The sequence below is a fragment of the Oryx dammah genome, unplaced genomic scaffold (assembly GCF_014754425.2).
Source record: "Oryx dammah isolate SB20612 unplaced genomic scaffold, SCBI_Odam_1.1 HiC_scaffold_29, whole genome shotgun sequence".
In the NCBI taxonomy this organism is placed as follows: Eukaryota; Metazoa; Chordata; class Mammalia; order Artiodactyla; family Bovidae; genus Oryx; species Oryx dammah.
This window is the reverse complement of record NW_024070213.1, coordinates 50,397,678-50,410,676: the sequence shown is the minus strand read 5'-3', so window position 1 is coordinate 50,410,676 and position 12,999 is coordinate 50,397,678. Positions and strand designations below refer to the sequence as shown.

The 12,999-nt window shown below is 40.0% G+C and overlaps 1 protein-coding gene across 2 annotated transcripts in view; it reads left to right on the top strand.

Annotated features, from left to right (window-relative positions):
- The window catches only part of TXNRD1 (thioredoxin reductase 1), a 62,329-nt gene that overhangs the window by 30,192 nt on the left and 19,138 nt on the right, over window positions 1-12,999 (top strand). For both annotated transcript variants that reach the window (XM_040234831.1, XM_040234832.1), the window contains exons 6-11: window positions 4,620-4,762; window positions 5,150-5,265; window positions 6,987-7,212; window positions 8,862-8,954; window positions 9,527-9,603; window positions 11,055-11,211. In XM_040234831.1, coding sequence (XP_040090765.1) covers window positions 4,620-4,762; window positions 5,150-5,265; window positions 6,987-7,212; window positions 8,862-8,954; window positions 9,527-9,603; window positions 11,055-11,211 — 812 coding nt within the window. The remainder of the gene's footprint in view (window positions 1-4,619; window positions 4,763-5,149; window positions 5,266-6,986; window positions 7,213-8,861; window positions 8,955-9,526; window positions 9,604-11,054; window positions 11,212-12,999) is intronic.

The window sequence follows — 12,999 nt, the reverse complement described above, 5'->3', positions numbered from 1 at the left end:
AGTTGTCACGTAACAATAATAAGAACTGGCTTTACTTATTTACATTGACTTTATTTCTGAATTACATAAGAAACTAATAAATGTACAGAGATGAGGTGATAAAGCAGCCACTACTGGTGTACTGCGGCTCTGCACAGTAAAATCAGCAGGAGCTCTCTGAATTTTAAAACATAAACCAACTTAAAAGTTATCTTACTTGTGTATCTCTACATAAGTTATTTTATTCAACTAATTTAACAGTTTTAGCTCTTTCATGTTTCTTCCCCTTTTCCAGATTTTAAGATAGAAATATATATCTTTGTATTTTTATACCTTCCACCTCTTGTAGATCTGTGTCAGGGACAGTAATCCCAAAGTCTCTGTTGGGAGATGTGCCCTCTATTTAAATCCCTTCCCTATTCCTAAGTGGAAGCGTGGTGGCTTCTTTATTGTTGTTTTTCTCATTACTCCTTGTGCCTTATGAAGCAAGCTTTGGCCTCCCTGTGGGAACCAGAGCTGGATGCTGTGGAAGTGGCTGGTCCGGCCTGCTGGGATCTACCACCCAGGGAGCAGTCATTGCCTCCCTCCTTTTTGTGCTAAAATGTTGGTGAAGGATACAGTGGACTTAGACAAACACTTTATCATTAGATCTTTGAGGAAGAAAGAAACTGGAGGTATATTTTTTGAATGAGAAGCCACTAGAGGCTGCTGCTCCGCGTTCCCAGGAGATGAGGTGTGAATGCTTATTTTGCATTTTCGAATAGAAACGCATCTAATCTCATGCCCTTGACCGAAGAACAGTGCTTCTATTTTCTTGGAAGACTGTCTTCTCTGACACTGCAAATAGCTCTGAGCATGGTGAGGAAGGAAAGGCCCTTTGGACCTGGACCAGGCCGCACAGCTGAATCTGCCTGGTAATGGGGTGGGAGGTGGGGAGAGGGGGGGTGACTTGTCCAAGACTCAGCCTGCGCTCTGCTCTTCTCCTGAAAGCTCCAAGATGAGACTCTGATAAGAGAAAAATTACGTGAGCTCAGTTATGTAAACTGGAGGAATTGGTCCCTTCTGGAAGATTTACTGGCTTTGTATTTTCTTTAGATATATCTGTTTGAATTCTCTTGTGCTCAAGAATTAAATGTACCTTTTAAAAAACTGAGCATTTGTGAAGTTGTAGGATCCCATTGTCCTTAGAGAGAAAGCACAATTATTGGTTTGCACTTGGGGGCTTGCAGAGTTTCTAGATGCCTGTATTCTCCTCCCATGCTCAGCTGACGGTTCACATACAGTGTGTCTGTGCCGCTGTGAGTTCCCGTGTAGCCCTGGGCAGGTCGTCCATCCATCCTTCATTTCCCTGTGTATATACTGGAAGGAATTTGGGCCCCTTCAGGGTATTTGAGGTATAAGTGAGCAGGTGCAATGAAGATGAAAGGATGCTAGTAGCTCTGTTAGTCTGAATACTGTTGTCGAACCTAGGGGTGTATAGTAGTGGGGGGTGGTTCAGGAGCATGAGAGAATTGGCTTAAGACCCAGTTGCCAGGATGGGCATAAGGGCGCACCCAGGTGAAGTACAGTCCTTGCCTAGGTAGCTGGAATCAGCATTGCAGAGGCTCAGCATTAGGTTACAGCTGGTTGACCAGGCCAGTGGAATCAGGAGGCCTGGGGGAGGTGCTGGGCTGTGCCAGTGGGTGGGCTGTTTAGGAACGGGGAGTGTCCAGGTGGTATATGGGAATGCAGGAAGGTGGGGGATTTGGGGCATTACTGGAAAGCAGGGCAGCCCTAGAGAACTAGGGTTCCGGGCATGTAACCCCCACAGTCCAACAGGAATCTGGTTACCACCAGCAGCATGTAAAGTAGGAATTTGGATTTTGTGAGACTGAAACTCAGTTCTCAGAATGAAATGCAAGACCAGGACCATAGGAGCAGCTAGAGTATCTTGATGCTGAATCCCAAAGTAGTGGGCTGCAGCTTTTTTCATTTCTTCTGCCTGAGCATAACCACACTAGAGATTGGTGCCTGCCTACTGTACTCGAGGATGAAGGGACTTTGGTAGGGAAAAGGGGTTTGATGAGTTTGGAAATCACATGGGGCCTAACATTGACAAAGCTTGTCCCTAACAATAGAATTAGTGTTGAATTAGGTCTAATCACTGAATTTCTGTCATTGAAGTAATTTTTTTGTACAGTTACTTAGTCCCAACTGTGTCTTCTTTTCGAATATGGTATCTCTTGTAGGACTGGCAGAGCAGAATCCACTTAGTACTTCTACCACTGTAAAATTTCAGAGTGAATTCTGCGTTAGATCTTGTTCCTCCCTGGGGGTGTTATTGGCACGCTGTCCTGGACAGCTCCTACTTGTAAGGAACAAAAGTGGAGGATAGTTAGCGTCACTGGCCATCCCTGTGTCAGTCAGTTCAGTGTCTCAGACACGTCCAACTATTTGAGACCCTATGGATTGCAGCACACCAGGCTTCTCTGTCCATCACCAACTCCTGGAGCTTGTTCAGACTCATGGCCATCAAGTTGGTGATGCCATCCAACCATCTCATCCTCTGTCATCCCCTTCTCCTCCTGCCTTCAGTCTTTCCCAGTATCAGGGTCTTTTCCAAGGAGTTAGTTCTTTGCATCAGGTGGCCAAAGTATTGGAGTTTGAGTTTCATCATCAGTCCTTCCAATGAATATTCAGGACTGACTTCCTTTAGGATGGACTGGTTGGATTTCCTTGCAGTCCAAGGGGCTCAAGAGTTCTCCAACACCACAGTTCAAAAGCATCAGTTCTTTGGTGCTCAGCTTTCTTTATAGTCCAACTCTCACATCCATACATGACTCCTGGAAAAACCATAGCCTTGACTAGATGGACCTTTGTTGGCAAAGTAATGTCTCTGCTTTTTAATATGCTATCTAGATTGGCCATGGATTTTCTTCCAAGGAGTAAGCATCTTTTAATTTTATGGCTGCAGTCACCATCTGCAGTGATTTTGGAGCCCCCCAAAATAAAGTCAGCCACTGTTTCCACTGTTTCCCCATCTATTTGCCATGAAGTGATGGGACCAGATGCCATGATCTTACTTTTCTGAATGTTGAGCTTTAAGCCAACTTTTTCATTCTCCTGTTTCACTTTCATCAAGAGGCTCTTTAGTTCTTCACTTTCTGCCATAAGGGTTGTGTCATTTGCATATCTGAGGTTATTGATATTTCTCCTGGCAATCTTGATTCCTACTTGCATCAGAGTGACAACCAAAACCACTACCAATAAAACCACCACTGATAAAACCACATCTGGGATTTGCTTAAAATATTCTAGTTAGAAAGAAGATGTGTTATGTAATGAGATTGGTTAAATGTTGGTAATTGTTAAATATGGATGATTGGCACATGGGAGTGAGTTAATACTATTCTCTTCCATTCCTTGTGGGGAAACAGTAAGTCCTGTCTCATTTCCATGGAGGTGGATGGACATCAGACAGACAGGCTGGTCGAGGCTCTCTGTAACATCTGTTGGGCCCTAGCACCTAGTCCACCTGGCCTCATGACCACAGTGGCCTCCAAAGTTGCCCCACCCCAGCTGAACTCATATCTGAAGGTTTGCTCCAGTTTTTCCAGACATTTTTTGGTTCTATGAATTGAATCCCTATAATCTATTCTCTGGGAGGCTACAAACCAGTTTTTGTGCTGTCATTCCCACTTCCAAGAGGCCAGCTGCTGGTACCCACAGAATTGATTCTAGTACTTCTTTCCTGAACCAAGCTACTTAACCCTGACTCTAGGACTCAGACTGCTCATTTCTGTGTCAGAGGCTTTCAATTTGTGTTGATTCTCTTCTTCCTCCTTGCAAACCGCAGGTTTCCCAGAACCTGCCTTCTTCTACCACCAGAGTAGATTTTACCTGTGTTCTATTTTTTAGTCATTGTTGAAGTTGTTAATGAATGAATGACAGGATTTGTTTTTGTCCATTGAAATTCAATATTAGTGCCTTTGCTCAAAGAATTAATTTTATGATAGAATTTTAAGAATCTTCCTCTTTGGTGAGATAGGTGGTTTGGGAGATAATGAGGCAGACTCTTAAGCTTCTGTCTGGACCAGGCATCAGCATACTTCTGTAAAGAGCCACATAGTAAATATTTTAGGCTTTGTGGGCCTTATGGCCTATGTCAGAACTGCTCAGCTATGGAAGTAAATGATCGTGGCTGGATTTTAGTAAAGCTTCATGTATAGAGGGGGTGGTGGCTGAATTTCCCTGGTGGGGCCTTAATTTGCCAGCCTCTGGTCCAGACACTGTTTCCAGCTTATTAGTACTCCAAACCTGGCTATATCAGAATCCCCTGGAGATGGATATACATTCCAAATCCTAGGTCTTTTACTTACACATCCCATTGACCCAGCAGTCAGTGTTCATAGTCCAAGGTAAAATTCTTGTTTGTTTCTAGATAAAGAAGAAAAAAGTTTGGGTATAGTTATTTTCGTCTTAAAAATTTCCAGGATTTTTACACTAATTAATTGTTGGGTAGTTTTCGAAAGGGAAAAAATACTTGGAAAGGTTGTTTATGTGCTTGAAATGAAGGCCTTGCTATTTCAGATGAGTTCCCGGGAACTGACACTTGTCAGGCGGTTGAGAAGCTGAGCATGGTGTCTGTCTTTCTCATGCAGTTAAACATGACTGGGAGAGAATGACAGAGGCGGTCCAGAACCACATTGGCTCTCTCAACTGGGGCTACCGCGTGGCTCTGCGGGAGAAAAAGGTCACCTACGAGAACGCATACGGGGAGTTTGTGGGGCCTCACAGGATTAAGGTAAGTGTGTGACTGCCTAAGAAGGTTTTTTCGTTTTGTATCTTTAAGCTTTTGTTGGGAGGGGTGGGGAATGAAGGTGATTATCCTAGTAAAAACCTTAGTGACCCAGACCATCCAGTTGGGTGATTTTGCAGTCACTTCTTAGGGGCTTTCTCTTGCGGTGCAGTGAAGGATAAGAGGACTGGGTTTGGGGCCAGGTTAGCAGGATTTGCATCTTGGCTCTATGTCTGCTTCCTAGCATTGTGCCCTTGAGCAACCTCTCACTGCATTAGCAAATTTTTATGAAGATCAAATTGGTCACTGTAGTAAACAGCCTTTTTAATTAGAGTGTTGACAATTCTAAAGGATAATAACTTATTAAAAATTGATATATTGGTTCCTTTGTAGGCAACAAATAACAAAGGCAAAGAGAAGATTTACTCAGCAGAGAGATTTCTCATTGCCACTGGTGAAAGGCCACGTTATTTGGGTATCCCTGGTGACAAAGAATACTGTATCAGCAGGTAAGGACAAATTGGGGGAGAAAAGAGGATTTCTGCTTTTTCTTTTTTCTTCAAATCCATTTAATCCTCTTCCTAGAACTTAAGTTTTTCACCATGTTTTTGCTCAAGGGAACAGGGAATTAGGAAAAAGAGAAAGGAAAAAAATTTTAAACCAGAGAACATTTAAAAAATTCAGGATTATAAACATTGGTCATCTTATCACCCAGAGTTAATGTCTCTACTCATATGTAGATTATGCCTGCAGTATTTATATTTGAAATTTATATGTATGTGAATGTGTCTTTTAAATGTATACTATGTAAAACCCAGATGGTTATTTACAGATACTTTGGAAAATAATTGATACATATGTCTGTACCTTTTTTTTTTTTTTTTACAAAATTAGAATTATATATTTCCCTTTATGTTGGAGAAGGTGATGGCACCCCACTCCAGTACTCTTGCCTGGAAAATCCCATGGACGGAGGAGCCTGGTAGGCTGCAGTCCATGGGGTCTCGAAGAGTCGGACACGAATGAGTGACTTCACTTTAACTTTTCACTTTCATGCATTGGAGAAGGAAATGGCAACCCACTCCAGTGTTCTTGCCTGGAGAATCCCAGGGACGGGGGAGCCTGATGGGCTGCCATCTATGGGGTCGCATAGAGTCGGACACGACTGAAGTGACTTAGCATTACCCTTTATGTAGATACTACATGACTTAAAAGTGACTTAGCATTACCCTTTATGTAGATACTACACGACTTAGAGGATAACAGGCCATTTAGATTTCTCAACCCTAGTTTTTCCTTAGTCTTTGCCATTTGAATGGGTGCAGCGTCAATGCAGAGGGACCTCCTGAAATCAGTGAATCAGGCAGGGTTTTGCTGTGTGGCTTATTTTTGACCATCAAGTGGAAATTCTGGTGACATTATTGTTCAGGAGTTTTGAATTATGATGTTATTAAGGTAGATTATTGATAAATGTGTCTCCTTGGATGCTCTTTGCCCAGGAGTTTCTTATTATCTGATTATGTTATAACTACTTATTTTCAGGCTTTTTACCTTTGTAATATGAGTTTATCCTATGAACCTTTGTCCGGGGGCAGCTCAGTTGGCATCTCTCGTTTTCACTGTCTTAGATGAACTCCCTTGTCATATTTTAAAAAACTAGTCTACCAACAATACTTTTAGGATCTCTTATGTCTGATGTCCTCCTCAATCTACTAGAAGATTTTTTCAGGCTTTACTTCGAATGGTTTTTATGTTACAAAACCCACACATTGACAGCTTTTCTCTACCTCTCTCCCCACTGTTGGTGACTGATGTGTTGGTTGAGGAAAAGTAACACAGGTTTTCCACCTCAGAGAGAGCTGGAGTGGTGGGATGAGGGTGGGGGTTTGGGTTTGCACATGTGTGATTTTAAACATGTAAGTGGAGAATTACTCCAAATAGTTCAAGATAAACTTGTTTTAGTGGGAGTTGGACTAATGTCAGAGTTGCTATGGTTTGCTGTGCTCACCCATGGAAGCCCAAGCTGCTCCCACAGCAGTTGAGTGGTGAGAAGTGTCTAAGACCTTGTAAAAATTTCTCAAATATTATGTGTGTAGCTAATCAGGATGGTTTTAATCCTAAAAGTCTTGTTCTTAAGAAAGTAAAAATACCTCTTTAATTTGGGTTATTATACACATATGGATATTTTTTCTGTTCTTTTCTTCCTTAAAAAAAATTTTTTTTTTTTCAGTGATGATCTTTTCTCTCTACCTTATTGCCCGGGTAAGACCCTGGTGGTCGGAGCATCCTATGTTGCTTTGGAATGTGCTGGATTTCTTGCTGGTATTGGTTTAGATGTCACTGTTATGGTACGATCCATTCTTCTAAGAGGATTTGACCAGGACATGGCCAACAAAATTGGTGAACATATGCAAGAACATGGTATCAAGTTCATAAGACAGTTTGTACCAATAAAAGTAAGTGGGGTTGCCTGGAGGTTTGTTGATTCTATACTCAGATTAAAATGTGAGAGAGAGTTGGGATGGGTAAGGGAAGAAGCTCCTTTCAGCATTATGAACCATTGGGGATACTGTCATTCCTCAATTGTGTGATTTAGGTATATATACTGTTTCTACCTAAATAGGTCCTACCACCTAAATAGCTTTGTTCTTATTTGCAGGTTAATGATTTCCTCCCCCTTTCAACGTTACCGCCTTTTATTCTCTTCTGTTGAAATGCTTTGCTTTATGTGTTCCATTATTTTATTATCTTTGACCTGTTAAATTAATACTTATTTTTTTCTACATACCAGTGATTTAAATAAGAGTTTGAGACTAGACTGACTTTTTTTTCTTTCTTTAAAAGATGTTTCTCCTTAGTATACCATATAGTCCACAGATGCACTGTATTATTCTGGCTTCCCTGGAAATGATTATCGAATTTTGTTATGTTGGCTGGCCTTGTTTTGCTTATTTAATCTTCTTTTCAGTTCTTTTGAAAATGCTGAATAATATGCCAAATTATATTTGGTACTTGTTAACCACAAATGTTCTGATACACAAGAGTGACAGACTCAATCACTTGACATGTCTCTAACAGATTCCTTTAGGGCAAGTAAGGATAAGACTATATTGTTAAAATTAAGGAATTTTAGTTGTAATATTGTTTAAATTAAGGAATTTTAGCTGTTGTTTTTAAAATTGCTTAATGGGCTAGTACTTGGGGTTTTTTTGTGGGAGTATGAATCTCTTGATGCTGGTAAGTAACAGTGTAAGTGTGGGGAGTAGTTCTGCCAGTTTGTTGCCATGTGACTCTGGGAGAATGACTGCTCCAAGCCTCACTTTCTTTTGTGAAATGATAATTGATAACATCCATCTCACAGTTCTCATGAGAATTCTACTAGCATTAGGGCTGTGATTAGAAGAAACAGCTGTATATATATGCTGTACTGATAAAAAGTAGCATATTCCTTTCTAATCTCTGAACATTTTGGATATTGTGGGCCCTTTGAGAACATGGTGGACTATCCCTAGTGAAATAAGCCTGTGTCTGTGTACATAACATTCTGCTCAGTTTACCAGGGTGTGAAAGATTGTGGGCTTTCCTGGTGGCTCAGACAGTAAAGAATCTTCCTGCAGTGCAAGAGACCCAGGTTCAATCCCTGGGTCAGGAAGATTCCCTGGAGAAGAGAATGGCTTTCCACTCCAGTATTCTTGCCTGGAGAATTCCATGGACAGGGAAGCCTAGTAGGCTATAGTCCATGGGGTCACAGAGAGTTGGACATGACTAAGCAACTAACTTTTTAAATTTTTTTCCCCAGAGATTGTAGTGTGCTTTCTCTGGCTTTCTTCTTTGCTGATTTGCTCTCTGAATTTTATTCTATTTGCAAATTATTTGAAGGAAAGCCCCTCTAACAAACAGGAAACAATGAGAAAGAAGGGAATAAATAGAAGAATCTCATGTTGTCCTAAAGATGTTGGTGTGAGGGAAATGGGACATAAAAGACCTTACAAGCCAGATTTTGTATTTTAACTTGGGGTTAACCAGAGAGGAGAGGACATAATTATCCACCTTGATGTTGATATGTGTCTTCATTGTGGAGTGAAACCTTCTGTCACTTTCATAGGTTGAACAAATTGAAGCAGGGACACCAGGGCGACTGAGAGTGGTAGCTAAGTCCACTAATAGTGACCAAACCATCGAAGGAGAGTATAATACGGTAAGGAATGGACCTTGGTCCTACTTCACTAGAAAGCAAATCGTACGCTTATGCTATGTTTGCTGGGTTGCTGTTTCTAAACTGTTAGTTCTGTTCCTATTCTAAGACACCTTGATTACTTAGGATTTTGTTTTGGTACAGGGATGGATTTGAGTTTTTTCTACTATAACTTAAATATTATTTATCAAATGGTTATTGAAAAATATTAGCATGTTAAAATGAGCTAGAATTTCTCTGTCTCATGTTCTTGTATTTCCCCAGCCCACCACTTAAAAAAAAACAACTTCAGTGGTAGGCTATGCTTTGTCTCTGTACTTGGCTAAATTTACTAAGGAATTGTTGATTCCCTTTTTCTTAAGAAATGTGTACAGCTTCTTACTATATCATGTTTAGAAGATTTAATTTAAATGATTTTGATTTGTTTAAACTCTTGGCATTATTTATTTTCTTAATAGAATATTTCTTTCCAGGTCTGGAAAATGAATCACATTGGCTTAATGGAAAAAAATCTGATGAAATAACTCATACACAGCCTTTTTATTGACAGTCACTATATATTAATGATTTTTCAGGTATTGCTGGCAATAGGAAGAGACGCTTGCACGAGAAAAATTGGCTTAGAAAATGTGGGAGTAAAGATAAATGAAAAGTAAGAAAAAAATTTTAATATGTTTTATTAAATACTATTTCAGTAATTTATTAGTGGAGTTATTTATTTATTTATTTAGTAGTTATTTATTTAGTAGTGGAGTTTTAGGTGTTTGCTTGGTTTCTCTTTTGTTTGGCCATGCAGCACGTGGGATCTTAATTCCCTGACCAGGGATGGGACCCTGGCTCCCTGAAATGGAAGCATGGCGTCTTAACCACCGGACCGGCAGAGAAGTCCTTGGAGGTTTAGATTTTTAGTTAGTTTTTACCACAGTTGGAGTGTTCCCGTTTTAAGCTTAGAGGACTCTTCATTCAGTGCTTATCACCGTCTTTCCTGTGTGTCTTTTTTTTTTCCCCCTTTTTCAAAATCTAAATGAGAGATGCACTGGCTTTCATTTTGTTTCTTTAATGTGTTATGTACAGTAAAAGATCCAACTCCTCACTGAATTGCAGTTATGTGCTTTAAAAGCTTCACTGAAGATGCAGATTTGAACCAGGTTTAAAGCTACCAAGTCTTAGAATCACGAGAGTGGTCACTACGTTTCTAGTGACAGCTGCAAACATGAAAACTTTGCTGTTTTATTAGCTACAATCCTTTGCACTGTACCACTGTTCTAGATAATTGAGACTCTGTTGTCTGCTTCTGGAAGGGGCATGGGGTATTTTCCCAGTATCACCTTTCCATTTGAAAACAAGTGCTGTGAAAGGCTAGGTGCCTTGGAAATTGAAAATAGAGAGTCCCCACTACCGCCCCCTACCTCCCTTCCCTCTTTCAGGAGGAATAGTTATTTAGAAGAGATTTCTTAATCTTAATATGAGGATTTTTGTTTTATTCTTTTCCCCCTTGGGTTGGAGAGACAAGGGAGTTGATTTCCCGGACCAAGTGTTCCACCGTCTTGAAAACCTTGCCTGTGTGCACGTGGGACCAAGGTTTAGATTTTATTTAATATTAATAGCTTACATTTATTCTGGGCTTACCAGGGTCCATGGACTGCTGTGCTAAATGTTTTGTACACATTTCTCATTCAGTCCTCACAACCCCTTTAGGTAGATGATAATATTTTTTTCTTCTGGTATTCCCATCATCATCATCCCCATTTATAGGTGGAAAAATGAGGCTTAGAGATGTTAAATAGCCCTCCCAAGATCACAGAGGTAATAATTAACAGACCTAGTTACTGTAGTTCAGAATCCTCCTTTGTTCTTAACCACTGTGTTCTACTTTTCCCATTCCACGGTTTTTTAACATTTTCTTATTTCTTTGATTTTAAAAATAGCTAGAATGTCTAAGCTTTTGGCTCCTCTAAGCTTTGTTGTTGTTGTTTTGGTAATACATTAGAACATTACCCTCAGCCAGACTCCCGATTTTGGGTTTCTTTGGGAGAAAGGGAATTTTGTTGGACTTAATTAAGAGTGGTAATGGATAGTGCTTTTAACTGAATGAATTTGCAGGACTGGAAAAATACCTGTCACAGAGGAAGAGCAGACCAACGTGCCTTACATCTATGCCATTGGTGATATATTGGAGGGGAAGCTGGAGCTCACCCCCGTGGCCATCCAGGCAGGAAGGCTGCTGGCTCAGAGGCTGTATGGTGGCTCCACTGTCAAGGTGAGTGCTGGGGCTGTCACCACTGAGATGTTATTCTTAGTGGTCCTCCTGGTGCTCTGGGTAAGCTGGTGGTGAAGTTTTCCAGGTCTTGAATAATTTAGTTATTTTGATGATGGCATTCCCACATGTGCTTTAGTAACTATTCCAGGCAAGACATTGTTATGACCTCTCTATCTTTTTGATTTATTATGGACATTGTCACCCTCAGAATCAAACGAGGAGTAAAGTGAGCTTGAGTAAATCAAGTTTCAGCTGTGTTATATTCTGTAAATTCCTAGTAGTTGCATCTTACATCCATTCATTATTACCAATTGGTGTATAATGTTCTGAATCTGTTTATGACACCTGACTAGGCTATAAAAGGATTTGAAGATGTAGGTAGATAATATCAGTCTTCAGAGCTGTTTGAAGTGATATTCAGGCTTTATTCCCTCATCCTTTATAAAAATAGATCTCCTGCTCTTGGAATGTTGAATGTGTTATATGAATGTTCTAAAGTTATTTTAAAAGTCAGTGTAGGAAATTAAAACTCAACTTATGAGACTAGATGGAAAGAAAAGAATAAATATCCTCAATTAATTTTTTAAGACATTCTTTAAAGAACAGTTTTAGCTTCACAGCAAAATTGAGAGGAAGTTTGGTGGCTCAGCGGTAAAGATTCTTTCTGCAATATAGGAGACGTGGGCTCAGTTCCTGGGTCGAGAAGGTTTCCTGGAGAAGGAAATGGCAACCCACTCCAGTATTCTTGCCTGGAGAATCCCATGGACAAAGGAGCCTGGTGGGCTGCAGTCTATGGGGTGGGAAGAGTTGGACACAACTGAGTAACTCAACCACCACCACCATAGAGATTTTCTATATATCCCCTGCCCCTAATTATTATCAATGTTCCCTTCCTAATTATTTTTTTAAAAGGATTCTGGACATTATTTTTTTAAAAAGGATGGTAAAGAATTTAGTCACTCCCTATTTTCCTTGTGCATAGATCATTATAGGTTGATTTAGTTAGGTTATAGCACTGGAGCCTCAAAGAATACTGCTAATAAAATTTGTGACAAGCATTTTGAATGTATATGGGGTTAGTTTGGATTGTAGTATAATAAATCTTAATACTTTGCGATTAACAGGATTGAGGTTGAAAGAGTTTTTAATACAAGGTTGTCCTCATCATGCAGGAAATAGTAGTTGGTTCATAGTCCATGGGGTCACAAAGAGTCAGACACGACTGAGCGACTTCATTTTCATTTTTCACTTTCATGCATTGGAGAAGGAAATGGCAACCCACTCCAGTGTTCTTGTTTGGAGAATCCCAGTGACAGCGGAGCCTGGTGGGCTGCCGTCTATGGGGTCGAACAGAGTCGGACACGTCTGGAGCGACTTAGCAGCAGCAGCAGCAGCATATTACTGTTTGGAATAAACTTAACTGCCTCTTTAAATGAATTATGTCTTTTATACTTTTTGGAGTTTTTGAGTTTATGGTAAATCAAGAAAAGGTAATTCAGAAATATAATGAGGTGCATTTAATTTTTTTTTACCTTTTTTTATCTTTTTGATTTCCTAAAGTGAAAAGGAAAAAAATTTTATACCAATAATAATCAGAGGGCAAATATGCAAAAAATTGCTAGTAAATAAATGTGAAATTACTGTAGCACCAGTTTTCTTAAAAATCCAGTGAATCCACCTACTTTGGACATAAACTTCTTTGTGTGAGCAGAGTACTATATTCTAGCATCTCCCAGGTAGAGCAAATTCTTTCTTAAAGTGCCTTCAGCTTTTATCAGCATCATAATT